The sequence below is a fragment of the Letharia columbiana genome (assembly GCF_014066305.1).
Source record: "Letharia columbiana isolate WasteWater2 chromosome Unknown Sc0000069_s0, whole genome shotgun sequence".
Classification (NCBI taxonomy): Eukaryota; Fungi; Ascomycota; class Lecanoromycetes; order Lecanorales; family Parmeliaceae; genus Letharia; species Letharia columbiana.
In genome coordinates this window covers 89,928-108,631 of record NW_023501114.1, presented here as the reverse complement: position 1 = coordinate 108,631, position 18,704 = coordinate 89,928, and the positions used below count along the sequence as shown (strand labels likewise).

The following is an 18,704-nucleotide window of genomic DNA, read 5'->3' as shown; positions in this document are numbered from 1 at the left end:
CTAGTATAAAAACTTATAATACTTACTAACTTAAATAATAAAAAGAATTAAAAACTTTAAAGATAATAATAGAGATATTTAAAGAGCTTAAATTCTTAAGATAAGCTTCTATAAGCTCTAATATTTTAATATTCTATTTAAGATAGATTTAATTTATTAGAAATCTTAACGCTTAATCTCTTTCTTATCTTATAAGTTATTTCTAGAATTAGAAGAACTATTAAATTCTAAAAAATTAATTTTCTTAAAGAAAGTCTTTAATATATCTTATTTAATAGCTTTCGAAGTAGTTATAGCGAATTTAAGATATATTAATAAATTATAATCTTTATAAAAAATAATTTCTAAATCTACGATTCTTCGAACTTTCTTATCTTTCGATCTATCTTCTAGAAAAATAGTAGAAAAATAAATCGAAATAAAAGTATTTATAGTATAAAGTTACAGAATTTTAAAGATTAAATTAAGATATTTAGATCTCTCTAATTTTATAATAAATATAACTTTCGAAGCTATAAAATATTAAATATTTCTTTAAATTTCTTTTATATTAATTATAAGCTATATCTAATATTCTAGTATAATATTATAATAATTTATTATTCGTATAAAAAGGCTTTTAAATTTAATCTTCGTAAGTAGATAAAAATATAAATCTAGAAGATATATTAGTTTAGAAGATATTATATTTATATCGAAATCTTAATTCGTCTAAATATAAGATTTCTCGAGATTAATATTAAATTTATTCTATTTCTTTATAATAATAAGAATATAAAACGTCTTATTCACACTTATAAGAGAGCTTAGAAAGTATATATACTTCTTAGTTTTTATAATAGAAATATTAATCTAGAATATAAATACTAACGTAGTAAAGTTCTCTAAAGTTTACTAAAAAGATTAAAATATAGATATTTAAGATATAGATATAGAAGGAAATATTAATATAAGTTAATAAGCTTATAAATACCTTAGAGATAATATAGATATCTATAGAATTTATTAAATAAAAGTGAATTAAAAGCTAATTAAAGGTGCTTACGTAGTATTTATAATAGACTTTAAAGTTTATTTTTTAAAAACTTAAGTATAAAGGCGCTTTAACTTCTTATATATAGTAAGTAATTATATTATAAAATCTATTATATTTATATTAACTTTAATACTCTTAAATATATATTAGATCGATATAAGAGAATTATATTTAAATTTATTAAATAGATTTATTAAAGGCTAAGGTTCTACTTTCTTACTAACTCGCTTTTTATTCTTATATTTAAAATACTCTTCTTTCGAAGTAACTTAGAATAAATATAATTAATTTTAGAAAGAAGATTTTTAATTTATAGCTATTAAAGGCTATTATAAATTTATTTAAATAGAAACTTATAATAGATAGAAAGAAGTATTAGAATTTAAATTAATATTAAACTACTTTTATTAATATTAAGATATCTAAAACTACTATAATATAAATTACTATAATTAAATAAATACTAATTAAGACCTCTTAAATTATTTTTCTTATTATTATTAAGATATTAATATCGACGCTAATATTAATATTAATACTTCTTTTATATAAACTCGCTTATTAGATTCTAATCCTTTATCGAGAAAAGCTTTAGCGATTTTTATATTAGCGAAATAAGATTAATTTAGCTCTACTACTTTAAATTATACTAAATTAGAATAAGATAAAATATAAGAATTTATAAAGTTTAAAGGCGTTATTTAACTCGATTTAGTAGAAGAAGAAGAAGAAGAAATTATGAAAGACTTCGACGAAGAGATAGTCTTATAGAGTCTAGAAGATTTATTAAACTTTTTAAACTTAACGAAAGTAAAGTTTAATTATAGATTATCTTTAAAAATAAGTATTTTTAGATATAACTATTTCTAAGTAGATAGTAAAGTACTCTTATAATAAGAAGAGATATAACTCTTAATACTATATTTAATATATAGCTAATTATCTTTCTTATAAGATTAATAAATTATACTATTAATATAAGAGTTTTTCGAAATATTATAATTAGATATATCTTTTAAAATAAATTAATAATTATGAAAGTAACTATTAGCTATAAAATTCGAAGATTTACTTCTATTAATATTTTCTTTATTAAGATTTTAAGCTAAAATTAAAATTAGAGTTAAAGTAAGAATTAAAACTTTATATAAAGAATAACGATACTCTAGAGATTAAGATTATATAAAATATTAAGATCTCGTAAAAGCCTCTAATAGTTACTTTAATAGATTTATATAAAAGAATTAAGATTAATAATATAAGAGTTATAAGACTTTAATAACTTAATAAAAAATAAGTAAGAAAGTTATCTACTACTTCGATAATCTTTATTTTATAAGAGACTTATAGAATTATAGTTAATTAGATCTCGATTCTTTATTTTAAGAGCTTCTAGATTTTAATATTAATACGCTATATTTCTTTCGCGAGATTATAGATTATATATAAAAATCTATTAAAAGATACTATATCTCTTATTATTTTCTTTTAAATTTTTTAATTATTTAATTCTCTAATAAAGATATAAAGAATAATATCGAGTATAGTAGATTTAAGAAGATTAAAGGTAGCACTAAGAGTAATAGTAGATTTATTCTTAATTTTAACTCTTTATATTAAGTTAATAATACGCTTAAAGTAGAAAGTAAGAAATTCTTTAAAACGTTAATAAAGTTTTATAATCTCGATATTAAATAGAATTATACTTACTTTTATAGCTTTTAAAAAAAACTTCTTATAGAATATAATTCGAAATTATTAGATTATTTATTAGGAATTAATATACTTTATTTCGATAAAAAGTTAAATAATTTTTAAATAACTTTCTAATTACTCGAAAGTATCGTTAATAAAAAGTATATTAAGATATTTTAGATATTTAGCTAAAGAGAAATAATCTTCTTTATCTTAATAATTCTCTATATTAAAGTTAAACTTTCGAAATTACTTTAATACTAATATATTAGTAATTTTTAAGAAGTTATTATATATAATAAATATAAGATAAAATATAATTGCTTTTATAGTATTGCTAGACTATATAAAAGCTTTAAACTAATTTAAAGAAAACGTGCTTTAATAAGATTCTAATAACGAGACTATAGAATTCGTAGAACTATTATTAAGAGGAATTTTTAAGAAGTCTAGGATATTAAGCTAATAGTGATAGATTAATTTCTTAAAAAGATTTTTAATACTCGCTAGAATAATAATACTATAACTTATTTTTTATAGTAGTAAGAGAGTTCTAATAAGTAATAACGATAATTTAAGAATCGAGTTAAGTAATAGTAACTTCTTAAGATACTTATTAAAGGCTTCTTAAGTCTCTAGAAGTGATTTAATAGATATAAGAGGCTTTCTAGACTGAATGACTTAAGAAAGTACTTTTATAGTAAGATTTTTAGTAAGAGATTTAATAGAAAAATAAATAATAATAGATAATAGTTAAATAGGCTAAATAAAGATTTTAAAGATATATAAGAATAATAGTAAAGATGATTCTACTTTAGGGTTATAAAAAATCTAAGTAGGATCTTTAAAGAATAAGAATAACTAGGCTCGTGTGGGTAGAAGAGGATGTAGATTCTATGGAAGTAGGATCTCGAGGATTCTCTAAGAATTTAGCTAAGCAAACTATACTATATAAAGCTAGAAAGAACGACCCCGCAGGAAGCACCTTCCGACCATAGACGCCGATGTCTGAATCAGTCACAAACGACTAAATCAAAAGTGTTGTTGCTCTTCGGAGATACATGGATATTGTCTCCTCTGCCCTGAGCTGTGGGTTCATTGTGAATGGAGTAAATCACAAAGATTCGTTAAGACCTAAGCCCTAATCATAGTCTGAACCATATGCAAGTTTGCCTATGGCCGAGCACGTAGATAACACTCGAGGGCGCGGCTTGGCGGGGTTATCCGTCTCTGGCTTTTGGCGCCGCTTAATTCATTTGACGTGATTAGACTGAGTTGAACCTTACCTACACCTCAGCCATCACCAATCATCAGCGTCAAGCCAAATGCGCAGTCAAGAGTCGGGTTGGGTCAGGTTCTACAGCGTAAGGAGAGTTATGGGTCAAAAGAGCATCTCAGTCCTTGGATGCCGCTCAGGAGACATTCATCTTATCCCTTTGGAAAGTTTGACACCCCATAATCTGCTTCATCATGAGCAAGCAGATGGAATCAGTGCTCCTCAGATCTATTTGTGTGACTGTACAAGCACCCGTATGCATTGATACCTCTCATTACTGCCTCAACAGCTGACAGCGGAATTTCCAATCATAAGATGAAGATTAAAAACATGTCAGAGATCATCTCTACTGGAGAGTGCAAAGTGTTGCGTATAGTTCTACCGATTGGCCTTGATTTGATGGGTATGAAACACCATCAAATTGCCAATACCGGCGTGGCGAACATGCAATGTCCCTAGCACGACCACTTTGTCTTCAACACATATCAGACCTTGGGGGGTTGGGGACAGGAGACTCATAGCGTCGACATGGCTCCCATAACGACGCGGGCTCTATGTTTCTATCCCAGACGGACACAAACTGACATTTCATCACACGAACATCTCTGGGGTCTTTAAATAACTTAAAAGACGGTATGTTTGTTATTGGCGTAATCTGTTCCTATCCTGGACCACTCTACCTACCACGAGACATGACTGGAAGCAAAAGGCTCTCATACCACTTCAAGATGTCTCATCGCTCGGCTCTTGTCTTTTAAGAAGGAACTCCAATTCTGACTTTTTTCAAAGACTGCCCGCCGTGACACTGATTTCGCTTATCAAGACGCTGCAGAGGAAGATCACGCTCGCTACGCATCTTCAACCAAGCTCCCAGTAACCGTGCCACTCATTCCGCACCTTTCAGAACAGCAGCTCACTTCCCCCGAACCAGCCAACCCCACAAGCAATACCGAGTACCCTCATCGCCTCCAAACCTCACCCATCGACTCCCAAGACCACCCTCCTCCGCGCCCACCATGCCCTACACCATGACCCTCCACGCCAGCGGCCGCTGCCGCCCCACCAGCCAACGCGGCCCCATCGCCGCCGCCGCCGTAACCATGACCAACAAATACGCCCGCCGCACCACCCAAACCCACCAGCTGCCCCCATCCCCACCACCCACGCCCCAACGCGCCCAACTATGCGCCATCATCCTCGCGCTGCAGCAAGCGCGGCTCAAAGCGCTGCAACCGCGCCCGGGCCCGGGTCCGCGCCCGCGCGTGGACGTCACGATCCACACCGACTCCAAGTACGCCCTGGGCTGCATGACGCAGTGGTGCTGGAAGTGGGCGCGCAACGGGTTCCGGACCCGCCGGGGCCGGGAGGTGGTGGACCGGGATCTGATCGAGCGGGCGCTGCTGCTGGAGGGGGAGGTGCTGCGGGCGGGGACGGTGGAGTGGGTTTGGGTGCCGAGGGGGCGGAACGGGGCGGTTGGGGCGGTGGTGGAGGGGGTGTTGGATGGGATGGAGTTTGGGTCTGAGGACGAGGATTCGGATGAGCCGGTTCGGCGGCCGGAGTGGGAGGGGGGGAGTTGGTAGGTGGGTGGGTGGATTCGGCGATGAGAAACAAGGGGGGGGCGTACCGATGTGCACCGAGCATTGTCGTGGTCTATGCTCTGGGATGACTTGGTGCTCGTGTCACTCCCGTTGCAGATGCGTATGCGGGTCAAGCAAGGAAAACGCACTTGTGATTCAGAATCGAGTCAATTAGAGCTACGCAACGGCATTTTCACCTACCTAGCAAGGAAAAAAGGCAAGGCTCTAACCGTTTGGTAATGCACACACATGTGGTTCTAGAGCGTTTGTCCCATGAATGAAGATATATCTGAACCCGTCTATGTTTCGCAAGTCAACTGGGTAAGCTGGGAGCTCAGGCTTTTTGGGGGAACAGCGCTGCATTATGCAGTTATATCTGAAGAGTGGTAAGGGATTTTGGACAGCAGTACCATCAGTCACAGCACGTCCAGATCGAAAAACGGGGTGGGAAATAGATCGAGTAAGGCAATGAGGCTAAATTTCTTAGGGAAGAGTGCTACAGTGTGTAGATTTGGAGACGAAAATCTTATTATATTTCTGGGCATCATTCCCCTCAATCAAAGCACGTTCATCCTGGGAAGCATTTTGAACGTTGGCTAAGCCGGGCAACTCTCCAAGTCCCAGGTACAAATGCTCAAGTACTGTTCCATTAATTCTTATGCTGCTCAAACGACTAGACAGATACCGCACTTTGCCGACGCAGACCCAGAACAAACATATGCTTCATGACCCTACCAAGTCCCGCTCAACGGCAAATCTCTCGAACTCGCCCCAACTGCGACGACAATATCACCGTCGGGAATAACCCAATTCTGGTAGCCGACGCTCCAATAGCTCAAGTCCCTTCTTGTTAGGCGGACTTCCACTCTCGTCGTGTCTCCTGCAGCGAGCTCCACTTTCTCAAAGCCCCTAAGTACTCTCACGGGAAACTCGATTTTGCTTCCCGTGCTAGAGTCGATCACATCTTCAGGGAACGAGACGTAGACCTGCACGACTTGCTTTCCTGTGCGAGGGCCCGTGTTCTTCAAGTCGATCGAGACTAGGATATGTTCTTCATAAAGGGAAGGATTACCGCCTTCGCCACCGCCAGCGGGAGACGGGACTTGCTGGTCGTTGTAACCAGTCGGATAGGGGTAAGAGCCGGTTTTGATTTCTTTAGTAGAGTCAATGTAGGGGTATATGCGTTTGTGCAGCTTCCAGAAGATTTTTGGGAACAGTGCAGATGATGGGTCAGGGATGTCGGTTGAATATGTGGGAGGTAGAATTGTTCCCTCAGGGCGCGGCGAAGGGAAGGGCGATTTGGGTTTCAGCGTTGTGAGAGCGAGGTTTGAGAATGTAAAAGTAGTGTATGAGAGGCCGAAGCCGAATTCGTAGCGTGGGGTGATGGACTGTTTGTCGAAATGTCGGTAGTCAATGAGCAGGCCTTCTTTAAAGTCTTGCTGAGGTGCGAGACCATTGGGTTTGTACATGACCTGTCCGCCAGGGCCGTACTCAGACATGGATTTACCCACAGTGTAGGGTAGTCGTCCAGTCGCGTCCACTCGGCCAAACAGAACGTCGGCAATGGCGTTACCGCTTTCTTCGCCGGGAAGATTGGCAAGGATGACAGCTTTGACGTTGGGAAGATCGATCCAACGTTCGAGAACGACAGGGCCGACGGCATGGACAACGACAACCGTTTGCAAGCACTCTGTGGCGACCTTCTTGACAAGTTCATCTCCACCTTTTTGAGGGTACAGGTCATTTCTGTCCGTGATCCCGTTCCATTGGATGTAGCCTTCACCTGCATCTGAATTGATAAACACTAAACAAAGGTCTTGACCGGAGTAACAATTCTTGGGCAGGTCATTTGTCAATGTCGCCGTAATATCAACAGAGCCAAGGTCGAAGGTGGATTCCAATGCTTCGATTGGTGGAACTAGATATGGGAATTCCACGGCACCGCTGCCCCACCCCGAAGCTAGAGTACCGACATTACAGGCCCGGTCGGGACAATCATTTGGCCCATTTGGATTAGATCCTGCGTCTTCGCCGAAGACTCCGACCTTGTACTTACCAGTACCGTGGGGCTGATACTGTTCAGTCCAGCCTTTAGGATCTAGTGGCAAGACGTTGTTCTCATTCTTGACGAGGATAGTGCCCTCGGCGGCGACTTGTTGAGCCAGACGCCCGTGAAAGTCCTTCCCTTGCCCCTGAACATCGATGAATTGATTGACCACCGCCGTCGTGGGATCATCGCTACCATGGTGGATCTTTCCGACCTTGTCATTTGTCCAAGATGAGAAGTTTGGTCTACCATCACCTTCAGGAGGAATATTCGGCCAGCGGGCTTTGTCGTCTTGGCCGAGTTGATACCAGGCAGCCACAACACGTGTAGCCATGTCATCCAACCTCTCAACGGGCAAAGAGCCGTTGAGAACCGATCGAGTGAGGTGGGGACCAAATAAAGAATCTCCGTCCATCCAATAAAGACCATCTCCAGGCATCGTCATATCAAGACCGGCTAAGGCACTGGCTACTCCGCTTCGTTGAGCTAACCAATCGGACTGCACGAACCCTTGGAAGCCCAGTTCATCCTTTAGTATGCCGTTCAACAGCTTGCTGTTCCCACAAGCATAAGAATTGTTGACCATATTGTAGCTGCACATTACGCTTGCAACACCAACTCTAATGCTGTCGGCAAAGGGCCACAAGTATACTTCGTGCAAAGCTCGGTCATCAATGTTGGAGGATATGGCGTGCGGCGTCAACCACTCGTTAGCCTGTCGGAAATGCTCCTGCTCGTTTGCGACGTAGTGTTTTGCAGTGGCCATTACTCCTTCATCTTGGATACCCTTGATAGTCTGAGCAGACGCAATGCCTTGCAGCACGGGGTCGGGACCAAAGCCTTCCCAATTTCTCCCGCCAGCGGGCATTCGTCCTAGTGGTCCCATCGAGGGCCCCAGCAACACATTCACGCCTTTTAGCCGATGCTCAAGACCTAGCGCTCTTCCTCTTTTGTAGATCAAGTCTTTGTTCCATGTGGCTCCGACGGTGATACCGGCTGGCCAAGCAGTTGCGTGGTCTGCGAAACGGATACCGAGAGGCCCGTCTTGTAGACAAAGCGGAGGGAAGCCCACGCCGTTCGCAGGTGCAGTATTGCCAACACACAAATCCTGTGACCAGCCAGTCCCTGTCGTGATATTCACCTTCTCGGGTAGTGACATCTTGCTGACCATAGCAGCCGCTTTCTTGTAACTTTCCTCCCAAGGTGCTAGGGTCCCCCCCTTTGGCGACGGGTACCAGGGCGGTGACTGCCCATCTAGCGGGATGGCTTTTCTCCATACCCATAGCGCCATTGCTATCAGACCTAGCAGCCCCCCTAACAGTATCGACATGATCAGCAGACATGTTGTCTTCCGGAGCAATCCTCCCTTCCTCTTTGCCTTGGGCAGTCCCGGGTATCCCTTTTCCTTTTCCTTTTCCTTATTGCTTTTCTTTCCTCTTGATGGTGATGGTGACCATCCACCTCTTGACCGCGGCGGTGGTAGCTCGTCAAGATCCAGCTCGGATGAGGAACGGTCGCTACCAAGTGAACGGCGATAAGGCCTGGCAGCTTCATGGTCAAGGAGGCCTTCTCGGCTGCTGGCAAGTTCTGCTGCACGCGTCATATTGTTGGTACCCGTTATTTTCCTATCATTCTTTGTATGTTTGTTTTGAAAACTCATGTAGAGCAGTAGCAGTGCCCATTGGGTTCCAATGTTCTTGTGCAACGGTTGTTTGCTTCCTTGATTCTTCCGGTTCGGATTTAACGATCTAGTGCCGGAGTTACCTCCGTAGGTGGTAGGTTAGCGTGGATCCAAAGCTCGAAACCCATTTGTCATGCTTCGGACCCAGTCCCCAGATGTCCTATGTTTCCGAGACCTACCAAACCTCTTCCAATTCTAGAAACTGCAAGTCTTAGGTATCAAAGTCTCTTCTCGATTTGCTGTTGCAGGAGAAGGAGGGTCATCACTTTCTTGTACATGGACTCCGAATTCTCTCTCAAATTCCGGTTTCTAGAGAGAGATGGGCTCTCACACTACGGTATTGAGTCCCAAGTGCATTCTCAACTTTTTGTACTTTAGTAGAAGGACCATTGTACTACAGGCCTAAATCTTCAATGTCTCCTCAAGGAGGGTCAAAACTACGCGCTGGAACCTTCGTGAGGTACAAAAGGCCATGATATTGGGCGCTGGTGCCCCTTAAAGCCTGCTCGCTATGTATGACCTTCGAGCAGAAACGGCCATCGCATTCCGGCTCGAAGCCCAAATTTCAGCTCTCGGATAGACGGTAGAGATACAGCAGCACGTTAATAACACAGACCATAATCATCTTCGCCTGGCGACGGCTGGCCCTTCCGAGGCACCCGAAACTGCAGGCAGCTTCCAAGAATGGCCCTCCCAGATCTGCACTCCATCATATACCATCTCAAATTCCAAACCTTCATACCTCCCTCTACTAAGTGGACCATCTATAATCAGGTTCTCCCAACCCAACACCAACGCTCAGATCAGCCTGGCCCAACTCAACTGCCGCCCATAACATGCGCGTACGTTGATCGTACACAGGCCCGACACGCTGACCGCGTTCACGGAAGCATCGAAACCTTAGCGAGATCGTGTTCGGCACTTACTGCGATAGCATCGAGGAAAGAGGTGAAGACGTCAGCCGCCTTAATGCGCACGCTGTCATATTTGTAGGTGATTTTGAACTTGCTGTGGGTTGGATCGATGGTGATTCCCGAGTCGGCGGTAAGGGTGACGTTTGGTGGAAGTAGGAGTACCCTCGGCACGAGCCACAAGATCAGTCGTGTTCGAAGACCGACCCTCAATCACGCATTCCGCGTTGTATATTTCAGAAAGCCAAAAGCCCTGCAAGCTTCTCTTCTATATTCAAAAACACGAGGTTTTTATGGAATTTGTTTCCATTAGCTATTGCGAGGCCAGTCTTATACAACGCCGCCACCACGCGCTTGGACTGCAATACTGGCTGTATCCTTGTGACAAAAATCTCAGTGCAGAAATGTGGACTGCTTACTTCGAGTTGGTCAAACCTGAGCTGCGCGTCATAGGGGTAGGAAGCGAAAAGGGACATTGCTTCAACGGCGTTTAATATACATTTCCATAGGAACGAATATCGCGGTTCCTACGTAAGTGATATCATTCGAGAAGCCTTGTGGTGGAGTAGCGGCAGTGAGGTTTACAGCGCTCAGAGGAGCGAGTGTATTATTTCGAATGAAATTGTTGGAAAGAATGCTGTTGCCGAGTCTTTGAAGAGGGATAAACGAGGCGGTGACTACGCTGAGATGATAGACGAGAAGAGCCAAACTGACGATGAGGCTTGTCATATTGAGGTACAAATGACAAAGCGTCTCGGAGCAAAAGGGACAGCTTGTGGTTGGAATACGACGTGGGAATGGCTGGATGTGCTCGCGACATCGTGCAAAAGCAAAGATCGCAGTCCTGCGCCACGAGCAAAAGATCGATTCCTTCATGGTATAGACTTTTATCTTCGGCTATCGCAAAGCGCACCGACGCCGTGAAAATTTGAGATACGCGTCTGAAGACAAAGTCCGGGTAGAACGGTGCAACACAGCACAACGCAGTCTGTCCCAACGGTGTTGGGGAGACTGCGACTGATATGGTGAAATCACAAAAAAAAGTGAAACGCGCTTCTGTAGCGGCTACACACCGATGCATTGTGATTAGAAAAGGGTGATCGAAGATGTCGAGGCTGTTCGCGATGGGGCTGGTGATAACCACCGGCGTCCTCAGACAACTCGCTCTGTCACCGTTCTCTGAAAACAACGCCGGACCAGTCTTGGTACGAGAAGAGGACGAGCGGTGCTTGTTAGGATGAAGCGCGGGCAAAAGAAGCCAGGCACACCGCTGCCGGAATCAAAATCAAATACCTTGCAACAACCCTTCGTCTTTGCTTTCCGATAACAATACCCGATGCGAGACCCTTTATGGCATTGTGTACGGCCGAAGACTTGCCGTCTGCGCCCTCTCCTATGCACAAAAGATGGCAGCGTGAGAGGCCGTGGATGCCACATGTGATGACAGCGATCGAGTATTTTAGGAAGGGTGGGCTATTACTTGCACATAGAGACGACGCATTCGCAGAAGCCGGGAATTCTCAAACGCCCGACGTGAGAAAATAGCTGGGAAGCTCCTTGTTTGAGCCACCACATGAGTACGAGATACTCGATGACAAGAATGTTATTATATGGTCAAGCTCGTTGTCTTGTGGCCAAATATCGACGCTCAGATCGGACGTTGCTGCTAAGTGCACCCCTCAATGTCCCGTCATCGTCGGCCACGATTGCGAAGAATGCACCAGCAGAATTCGACGGCGTCGAGCCACTCGCGGCTGCTCCGTCGTAGGAAGCATAGCTCAACCTGGTAAGGACTGGCTCAAGAGAGGTTGGCTAGACTTCCGCAAGGTCTGCGAGAGAGAGTCAAGATCTGGGGTCTTTGGTGGCACAGCTGGCTGCGACAGGTTTCAGGTTCTTCCGACCACTTCTCCCGAAGTCCTTCACCTGGTGAAAAATGTTGAGATTGAGAAAACGTTAGGGATCTAAATACCTGAGGGCATCTTGACTGTATATAGAAACATCAAAGAGCCATTTAATAAAAACAGCGTGCTCTGAACATCATTCGTAGCGAAGAATCAATGCGGCCTATGCAGCTGCATGCCGAGACATATCCGACAGCCGGAGAGCCGAATTCCGTCGATTGATGCCGGGGTTTGTATCTGAAACGAGACCTGTGCGGCGCAAATTGAGACAAGTTGGTCTTACCCTGATACCAACGGCGGGTAAAGCCGCGTTTGGGGTTGAGCACGACACCGTGGTTTGAGTTGAAAGGAAGGTTGCACTGGCCTTACCGGATGTGGCTGTGAGTTTGCGTTGTACATTGTCAACTTCAGGCGAGCCAGCCGAGCGAGCTCGCTGCTGTCGTCGTTATTACTTGTCTGGATTCGCCGGAAAGTAGATTTCGAATTCGTGTTGGTCCAGTGTATTGCTTTGAAGAGGGGTTCATGATAGCGATGACTTATCCAGATTGGATATCGTGCTGTTTATTAGTTGAGTGTGATAGGAAGTTGGATACGATGAATAAAACAAGTTTGCCGTTGACCGCCTATCGGTTGTACCTAAATCATATCTTTTGTTGTGCCCGAAGTGACGCCTAGGACACGACATGAATTGGTAACCACCGCAACTAGCAAGCAATCTCATTGGTCGACTAACCATGATAATGTGGCGTAAATGCGAGGCAGACTCGACGGGCCTGTACGTGAATACGATGGCTCCTTCACTGTCGTGGTCTATTTCTTTCGCATCACCTGCACATTAATAAGAACCTTGAGATACGAAATAAGTTGGCTGGAATCAGATTCGCGACGGTAGAGTACCGGCCATCAGGTCCAGTCCTTTTCTTCCTCGTGTCGCTATTATTGGGCGGCAGTGCGGAAGGAAGTTCTCTCACATCAAGCGCGCCTGTTGAGTCGTAAAATGAAAGCCACCCCACGAATCACGTTTATTGGCGATTCAGGGTTATTATCGTGGGGGCACTCACCGTTGACAGAGATTGTTAGCTAAAAGGACCACGTGAGAAGGGCAATTTCTGATTGGTCGGGCCGATACCTATTTGTTTTCATCTGTGATACTTTTCCACCACACGGCACCACGTATACAAGTGGCAACCTTAAGGATTGTGACTACAAAGACGCTCGTCAATTCGATGTTTTTAAGGAACTTTTGCGGTCACATTATTGTCTAGAGTACAGTGGGAGTACAGGTGGAATACGACCTTGCGCATCAATGAGGGTTTCGGCTGTCAGCTCAAAGATTGACCCACATGCCAACTGTATCCGCACCTGGGATCAAAAGTACCTTCCATTGGCGCAGATTATAAGTTGCTTGGTCACACGCTCGTCCGTCATTTCGTACGGAGGCGTGAGCATGCTAGGCAGTCGCAGTATCAACTGGATCGGTAGGAAATTCTGACTGTACTTTGTCTCGGTTCCCGTATTATTCACCTACTCCGAGTCTTCCAACATAGCATAAGCATTGCCGAGGCGGAATGCGTAGAAGTCACTGTCGAGTGTGAATGTCGGCAAAATGGTACGTAGCTCGGAAGTCTAACCCCAAAGTAGTCTAGTGAATCATGCTTGCCGTAAAGATGAAACCATCAGCGGGAACTTCGCATTCCCTCTCCAACCAACTCCCAACTTTTCTTGGGGGGGCCCATTCTTGTACGAAGCAATCTTCGCCGCAGCAGCATCCCACACCAACGTCTCCAAGTGTCCTTAGCATCCCCCTGTTCTTCTTTGGCATTTGGAGCAGTAGGCTGTTTCAGGACTGCATGATGCGCCGAATCCGCCGATCCGCTGGGGCAGTCCTGGCGAGGTGTGTGCCAGATCTGCCTCTTGCATTTGCGACGGATATGCTGTGCGCACTCTCAGGCCGCACCATCAATATGCCTGTCGCAAAGACTTGCATCCACGCGCAAAAGCAGGAGCATTCCTCTGCTGCCTTTCGTCCTTCTTCATCTTCAACTCTTTGAATACCTTCTATTTGATCCGTGGTCGATGCTGAGTGGGCTGTGGTTTGAGAGAAATCGATGTTGCAGCGGCAGAGTGCTTAAAGCCTAATTCCGGCGCAGCTCTACTCTACACCTTCACTTGAGCTTCGAAGGATTTGGATGCTGGAGTACAGGTCATGTCAAACGGCAATTGAGCCCGCTCACTTCTACGCACAGTCGGAAGAGAACATAGCTGATATATGTAAGTTCGATCATCTCGTTGTTAGGCTGAGCTCAGACCTGTCGTGTTTGATCGTTACTGATGTGGGCTGTGCCGTCCTTTAGAAGCTTTCCAATTTCCCGAGTGACGGTATTACCAACAAGCCCCCACCACCAACATGGCTGCACCGGGCTGCGGAATCATCTTTACCCCTTCACACAGGAATGACCGCAGCAACAGCAGCTTGCGCAGGTCCTTGAGTTTGAACTCCAAGCCCAGATCTACCCTTACTGGAACGAACAGACCACTTAATACACATCTCCAAGGCTCCGACATGGGACTATCAACTGGACACAATAGGTCTCTGTCGGACAAGATGAGGAATCTACACCGAAAGAAGAACTCGAACGAGAGTAATCCAGGACCGAAACCACTGGCGTCCGCCATGGCTGCTGGTTCCATTAGGAGGCCTCCCAAGCATCTCGACCTAATGGAAGCAGCATCACACAATGAAGGTGAAGGCGTGCACTCGAGGAGGAACGATGGCCCACATCGGGGAGTGGAAACAAGCAAGGAAAACAAAGGCATCAGTGTGAAGCAGATGAGGCCGTCGAACAACATGGACCAGTCCTATCGCTCAATCGCATACAACCAGTACCTGTCACAGGCTTTCGGTCTGCAGGGAGAAGAGAAGCCAAGGCCTGCAGCGATACAAAGACTCAGAGTACCAGAGGCTTCGGAGGCGCGGCCAGACTCTGACATAAGTGCAATGACTGGTGACTCAATGGAAGTGAACTTCCACGTGGATCCCGCTGCTGCGCCCTCTGCCAAAGACCGAAGACCCAAAATACAGGTCACCATCCCTGGAAAGGTCACCAGACGACCGCACTCTTCCTCACATTTGGCAACGCAGATGGACAGGCAAAAGTCGCAGAGGAGAAGCGGGGATATACAGACACAAATTTCACCTCCCTCATCGACCACACATCAGCAAAACGCAGGGGACGTGCCTGTAAGGTTATCCGTCGTTTCTCCTCTATCAGTCGTTGAAATGCCAAAACCAAGGAGGCCTTTCTCTGCCTTCTCTCTGGAAGACATGACAAGCGACACGCCTCGTAACGCTCCGTCGTTGGAAAAATTGGCGCGCTCGGATTCGTCGGATGACACAGGCGACCTTGATGACAGATCATCAAATTACAGCGGTCGCTCCTCGAGGTCAAGTTTGATGGAGGATACTGCCGTTCACAAATCCCACCACCGGTGTCAAAGCATCGCCTTCTCCATCATTTCACCCGCGGCAGCTGGGGTGTTTGACGGTACACCGCTCGCATTGAAAAACAACAGGCTGAGGGCCTTCAAGAGCACGACCTCGTTAGCTTCTGTCGACATGAACAAGCCATTACCACCGGAGCCAGGAGCAGAAGTAGCGCCCCTGAATGTTGCATACTCTCGGGCCGGCAGCATGAAGGGAAAGCGAAAGGTGCCCTCGCCTCTCACATTTTCACGGTCGTCTATGTATGAGACGCCGTCACAGTTTCCATCTCGAATGTCCTCCTTGCGCTCGAAATATACTCCCGCCGACCTCGACGCTCTTGACGCTGCCTTCACAAAGACGAGTCCCAACGTCCAGGCAGGATTCGAGTACCAACCCGAACCCTCGCTGAGTCAGGCTGAGGCGGAGTTGGAAGCTCATTTAGGCACCATCAGTGAAGAGCCTACAATGCAACATCCAAACATGATGCCTATGGCACATGACCCTCTGCAAATAAGTCGTGGACCCAACACGATGGTTCCATCACGACACGCACCTCATCCGCCATCGTCGCTGAAACTGAGCGATGGAAGTATCAGCAGCCGGAAGCGATTACAGAAGAAGAGTGCAACCCACGTTGCCATGCAGATGCGTGGAGACTCATCAAAGTGGGATTCCGATGACAGCAGCAGGAGTGGCCTACGTCGCCGCATTTCCGCGCCGGCAGTGGGATCGACCGCAAAAGCCGACAAGATTCTTGGCAAACCTGCGACTCAAATGGCGAGGGAAAGCAGCTCGGAATCTAACTGGAGCTCTAGCGAATCTCCCCAGACTATGTATGACGGCGATTCTTCAAGCCCGACCATGTCAAGAGAGGATTCTAGCACCCCCGAGACCGACATTTCTTCCATCCCAGATCACGCTTATGAAGAAGTTCGAGCGAGGTTGGAGTTACTAAGCCCCAAGAACAACAATGATTCTGAACAGTTCGCGGCCTTCGCTCCGAAAACAAAGGAACATTTAGAATCGTCTTCTTCCATTAATAGGCCACTACAGACACAAATCGATGACGCGACTCCTGACACGATACTGCCATCGACAACTCCAGAGAACAGTAGCAACGCGCAGACTGAACTGACTGCGCCCGCCATCTACTTAAAGCCAGTCGAGGAATTTCAGGAATCTCAGGTCACCATCGCGATCGGCCTTGATGCGCCCATAGACGAGAATGACGAAAGCAACATCCACCCCCTTCAGAGGCGGGCTGCCCAGGACGAGTCGCCCCAACGACGCCGGTCAATGGCTTCTATTGTAATGACTGAGAGACCACGATCCCTTGCGTCCATTGCGATGTCAGAGATTCCAGATATCTATGCCAGCCTCCCATCTCCAGGATTGACGATCAGAAGTCGACAGTCTTTCTTTGTAGAAGACGTCGAACGTGACATCTCCGCCGATGCAGCTGAGGTAGTCCTTCTACGCATCTTGGAAAGCCTTGACAACCTGCAAGATCTCTTCGCTACTGCTACAGTCAGCAGGGGATTCTACCGCACCTTCAAGCGACACGAGCTTCCCTTGATGAAGAATGCGCTTTACGGCATGTCTCCAGCTGCTTGGGAGCTTCGCGAAATGAGCCCACCCTATCCTGGGTTAGAAAGCGGTGATAACGCTCTTCCAAAGTTGCTTGAATACTCGCCTTCTCTCTATCTACAACACTACATGAGGGACATGTACACCATGATCGCTCTCAAGTCAATGATTTTGATACATTGCGAATCATTCCTTCGTGCTGACACCATCACCGCACTCGCAGGCGGTGAGACTGAACGAGCCTCCCAGATCGACGATGCTTTTTGGCGTGTGTGGACCTTCTGCCAGGTGTTCGGATGTGGATCAAACCGAGGCGATGACATCGTTGGTCAGATGGATTGGCTAAGGGGAGGCACCATGGCCAAGCATCAACGACGGACTGCCAACACCATGGAGTTCGGTGCCGACGTGAACAGGAATAGTGTTCTCTACAACTCGCCGCCAACATTCGGCAAAGGCAATGTGGGTGGACTGACAGCGGAGGACCTCTACGATATGACAGAGATCTGGACCTGCCTGGGCGTTCTCGTCCGCGGGTTCCAGGGCAAGCGCCAAGAGGCGAGGGAGTATGGAATCTTCGACAAGGCAGACATCATCACTGGTGATGTCGAACAGGAAGATTCAGTGCTTGGTACGTGCCTCCCTTCCCTACCGTCAGACCTTTGCTAACACCATCGACAGAGGAATGGACCTACCACCTCCTCACTCTCGCTCCTCCCGCCGTCCTGGACGTCACCTCGCCCACCTCACCCACAGCTGCGACCTTTGCCCACGCCCGTTCGCGTGGCTACACCACCTGGACAACACCTACCGTTTCCCGCGCCACCTTCCTCAAAGAAGCCGTCTCCCGCGTCTACCAGGAAAGAATTGCAGAGCGCCATCCTACCTCGCCCAGCCCGTCTTCAAAAGGAAAGATCACGGACCCCTCCTCTCCCATCTCCAAACAGCCCATAGACGACGTCGTGGCCGCCCGCTGGCGTTGCGCTCGCCACGCGGCAGAAATCCGCGCCAAGCGCAGCGATCCTGGCTTCAAGGCTCTGCCGCCTTCAGAGGACAGACCCATGTCAGAATTCCCTGACGTTCTCGAAAAGCTGGACATGGGTATTGCCCCTCCTGTTCCTGCTATCCCGTCAGCTCACTCTCGAACTCCTTCCGACCTTGACACCTCCAAAAACTTCGTCTCTGCCCTCGTCGTGCCTGCTGGCCCTCAAGTCCGCGACCCTGTCGATGTCGCTGTCGATAGGCTCGTAGCTATGGGTTTCGAGAAGAAGAAGGCCGCCAAAGCGCTTGCCGAGACCGACACGGGAAATTCAGTCGATTTCGCGAGAGCACTCGAGTGGTTGGTTAGAGAGAGGAAGAGGGATGTGGGTGGCTTGATGCATTCAGGGTATAGAGGACCCGCCACCCCAACTGGAGAGAGCGATGAGATCGCGAGTGCGAACGCCGAGAGTGCTATCCGCGACGCCGTTGGTCTCGGGCTGAATGTTGGGGGCAGAGCTTGGACGTGAG

At 45.6% G+C, this 18,704-nt stretch overlaps 5 protein-coding genes across 5 annotated transcripts; 3 read left to right on the top strand and 2 right to left on the bottom strand.

The window, feature by feature from the left end:
* Positions 1-5,107: 5,107 nt before the first annotated feature.
* Positions 5,108-5,587, top strand: HO173_011860 (uncharacterized protein; the record flags this gene model as incomplete). The annotated part of the gene is made up of 1 exon (XM_037313737.1): positions 5,108-5,587. The coding sequence occupies one exon, from the start codon at positions 5,108-5,110 to the stop codon at positions 5,585-5,587; it is 480 nt and encodes a 159-aa protein (XP_037159373.1).
* A 728-nt stretch (positions 5,588-6,315) lies between these two features.
* Positions 6,316-9,234, bottom strand: HO173_011859 (uncharacterized protein; the record flags this gene model as incomplete). The annotated part of the gene is made up of 1 exon (XM_037313736.1): positions 6,316-9,234. One exon carries the CDS (start codon positions 9,232-9,234, stop codon positions 6,316-6,318), a length of 2,919 nt encoding a protein of 972 aa, XP_037159372.1.
* Positions 9,235-9,996: 762 nt separating this feature from the next.
* HO173_011858 (uncharacterized protein) lies at positions 9,997-10,382 on the top strand (the record flags this gene model as incomplete). Its single annotated transcript, XM_037313735.1, has 2 exons — positions 9,997-10,154; positions 10,217-10,382. The coding sequence occupies 2 exons, from the start codon at positions 9,997-9,999 to the stop codon at positions 10,380-10,382; spliced, it is 324 nt and encodes a 107-aa protein (XP_037159371.1).
* A 77-nt stretch (positions 10,383-10,459) lies between these two features.
* HO173_011857 (uncharacterized protein) lies at positions 10,460-10,952 on the bottom strand (the record flags this gene model as incomplete). The annotated part of the gene is made up of 2 exons (XM_037313734.1): positions 10,460-10,601; positions 10,723-10,952. 2 exons carry the CDS (start codon positions 10,950-10,952, stop codon positions 10,460-10,462), a joined length of 372 nt encoding a protein of 123 aa, XP_037159370.1.
* A 3,579-nt stretch (positions 10,953-14,531) lies between these two features.
* On the top strand, positions 14,532-18,703 carry HO173_011856 (uncharacterized protein; the record flags this gene model as incomplete). The annotated part of the gene is made up of 2 exons (XM_037313733.1): positions 14,532-17,826; positions 17,877-18,703. The coding sequence occupies 2 exons, from the start codon at positions 14,532-14,534 to the stop codon at positions 18,701-18,703; spliced, it is 4,122 nt and encodes a 1,373-aa protein (XP_037159369.1).
* Between the last annotated feature and the right edge of the window lies 1 nt (position 18,704).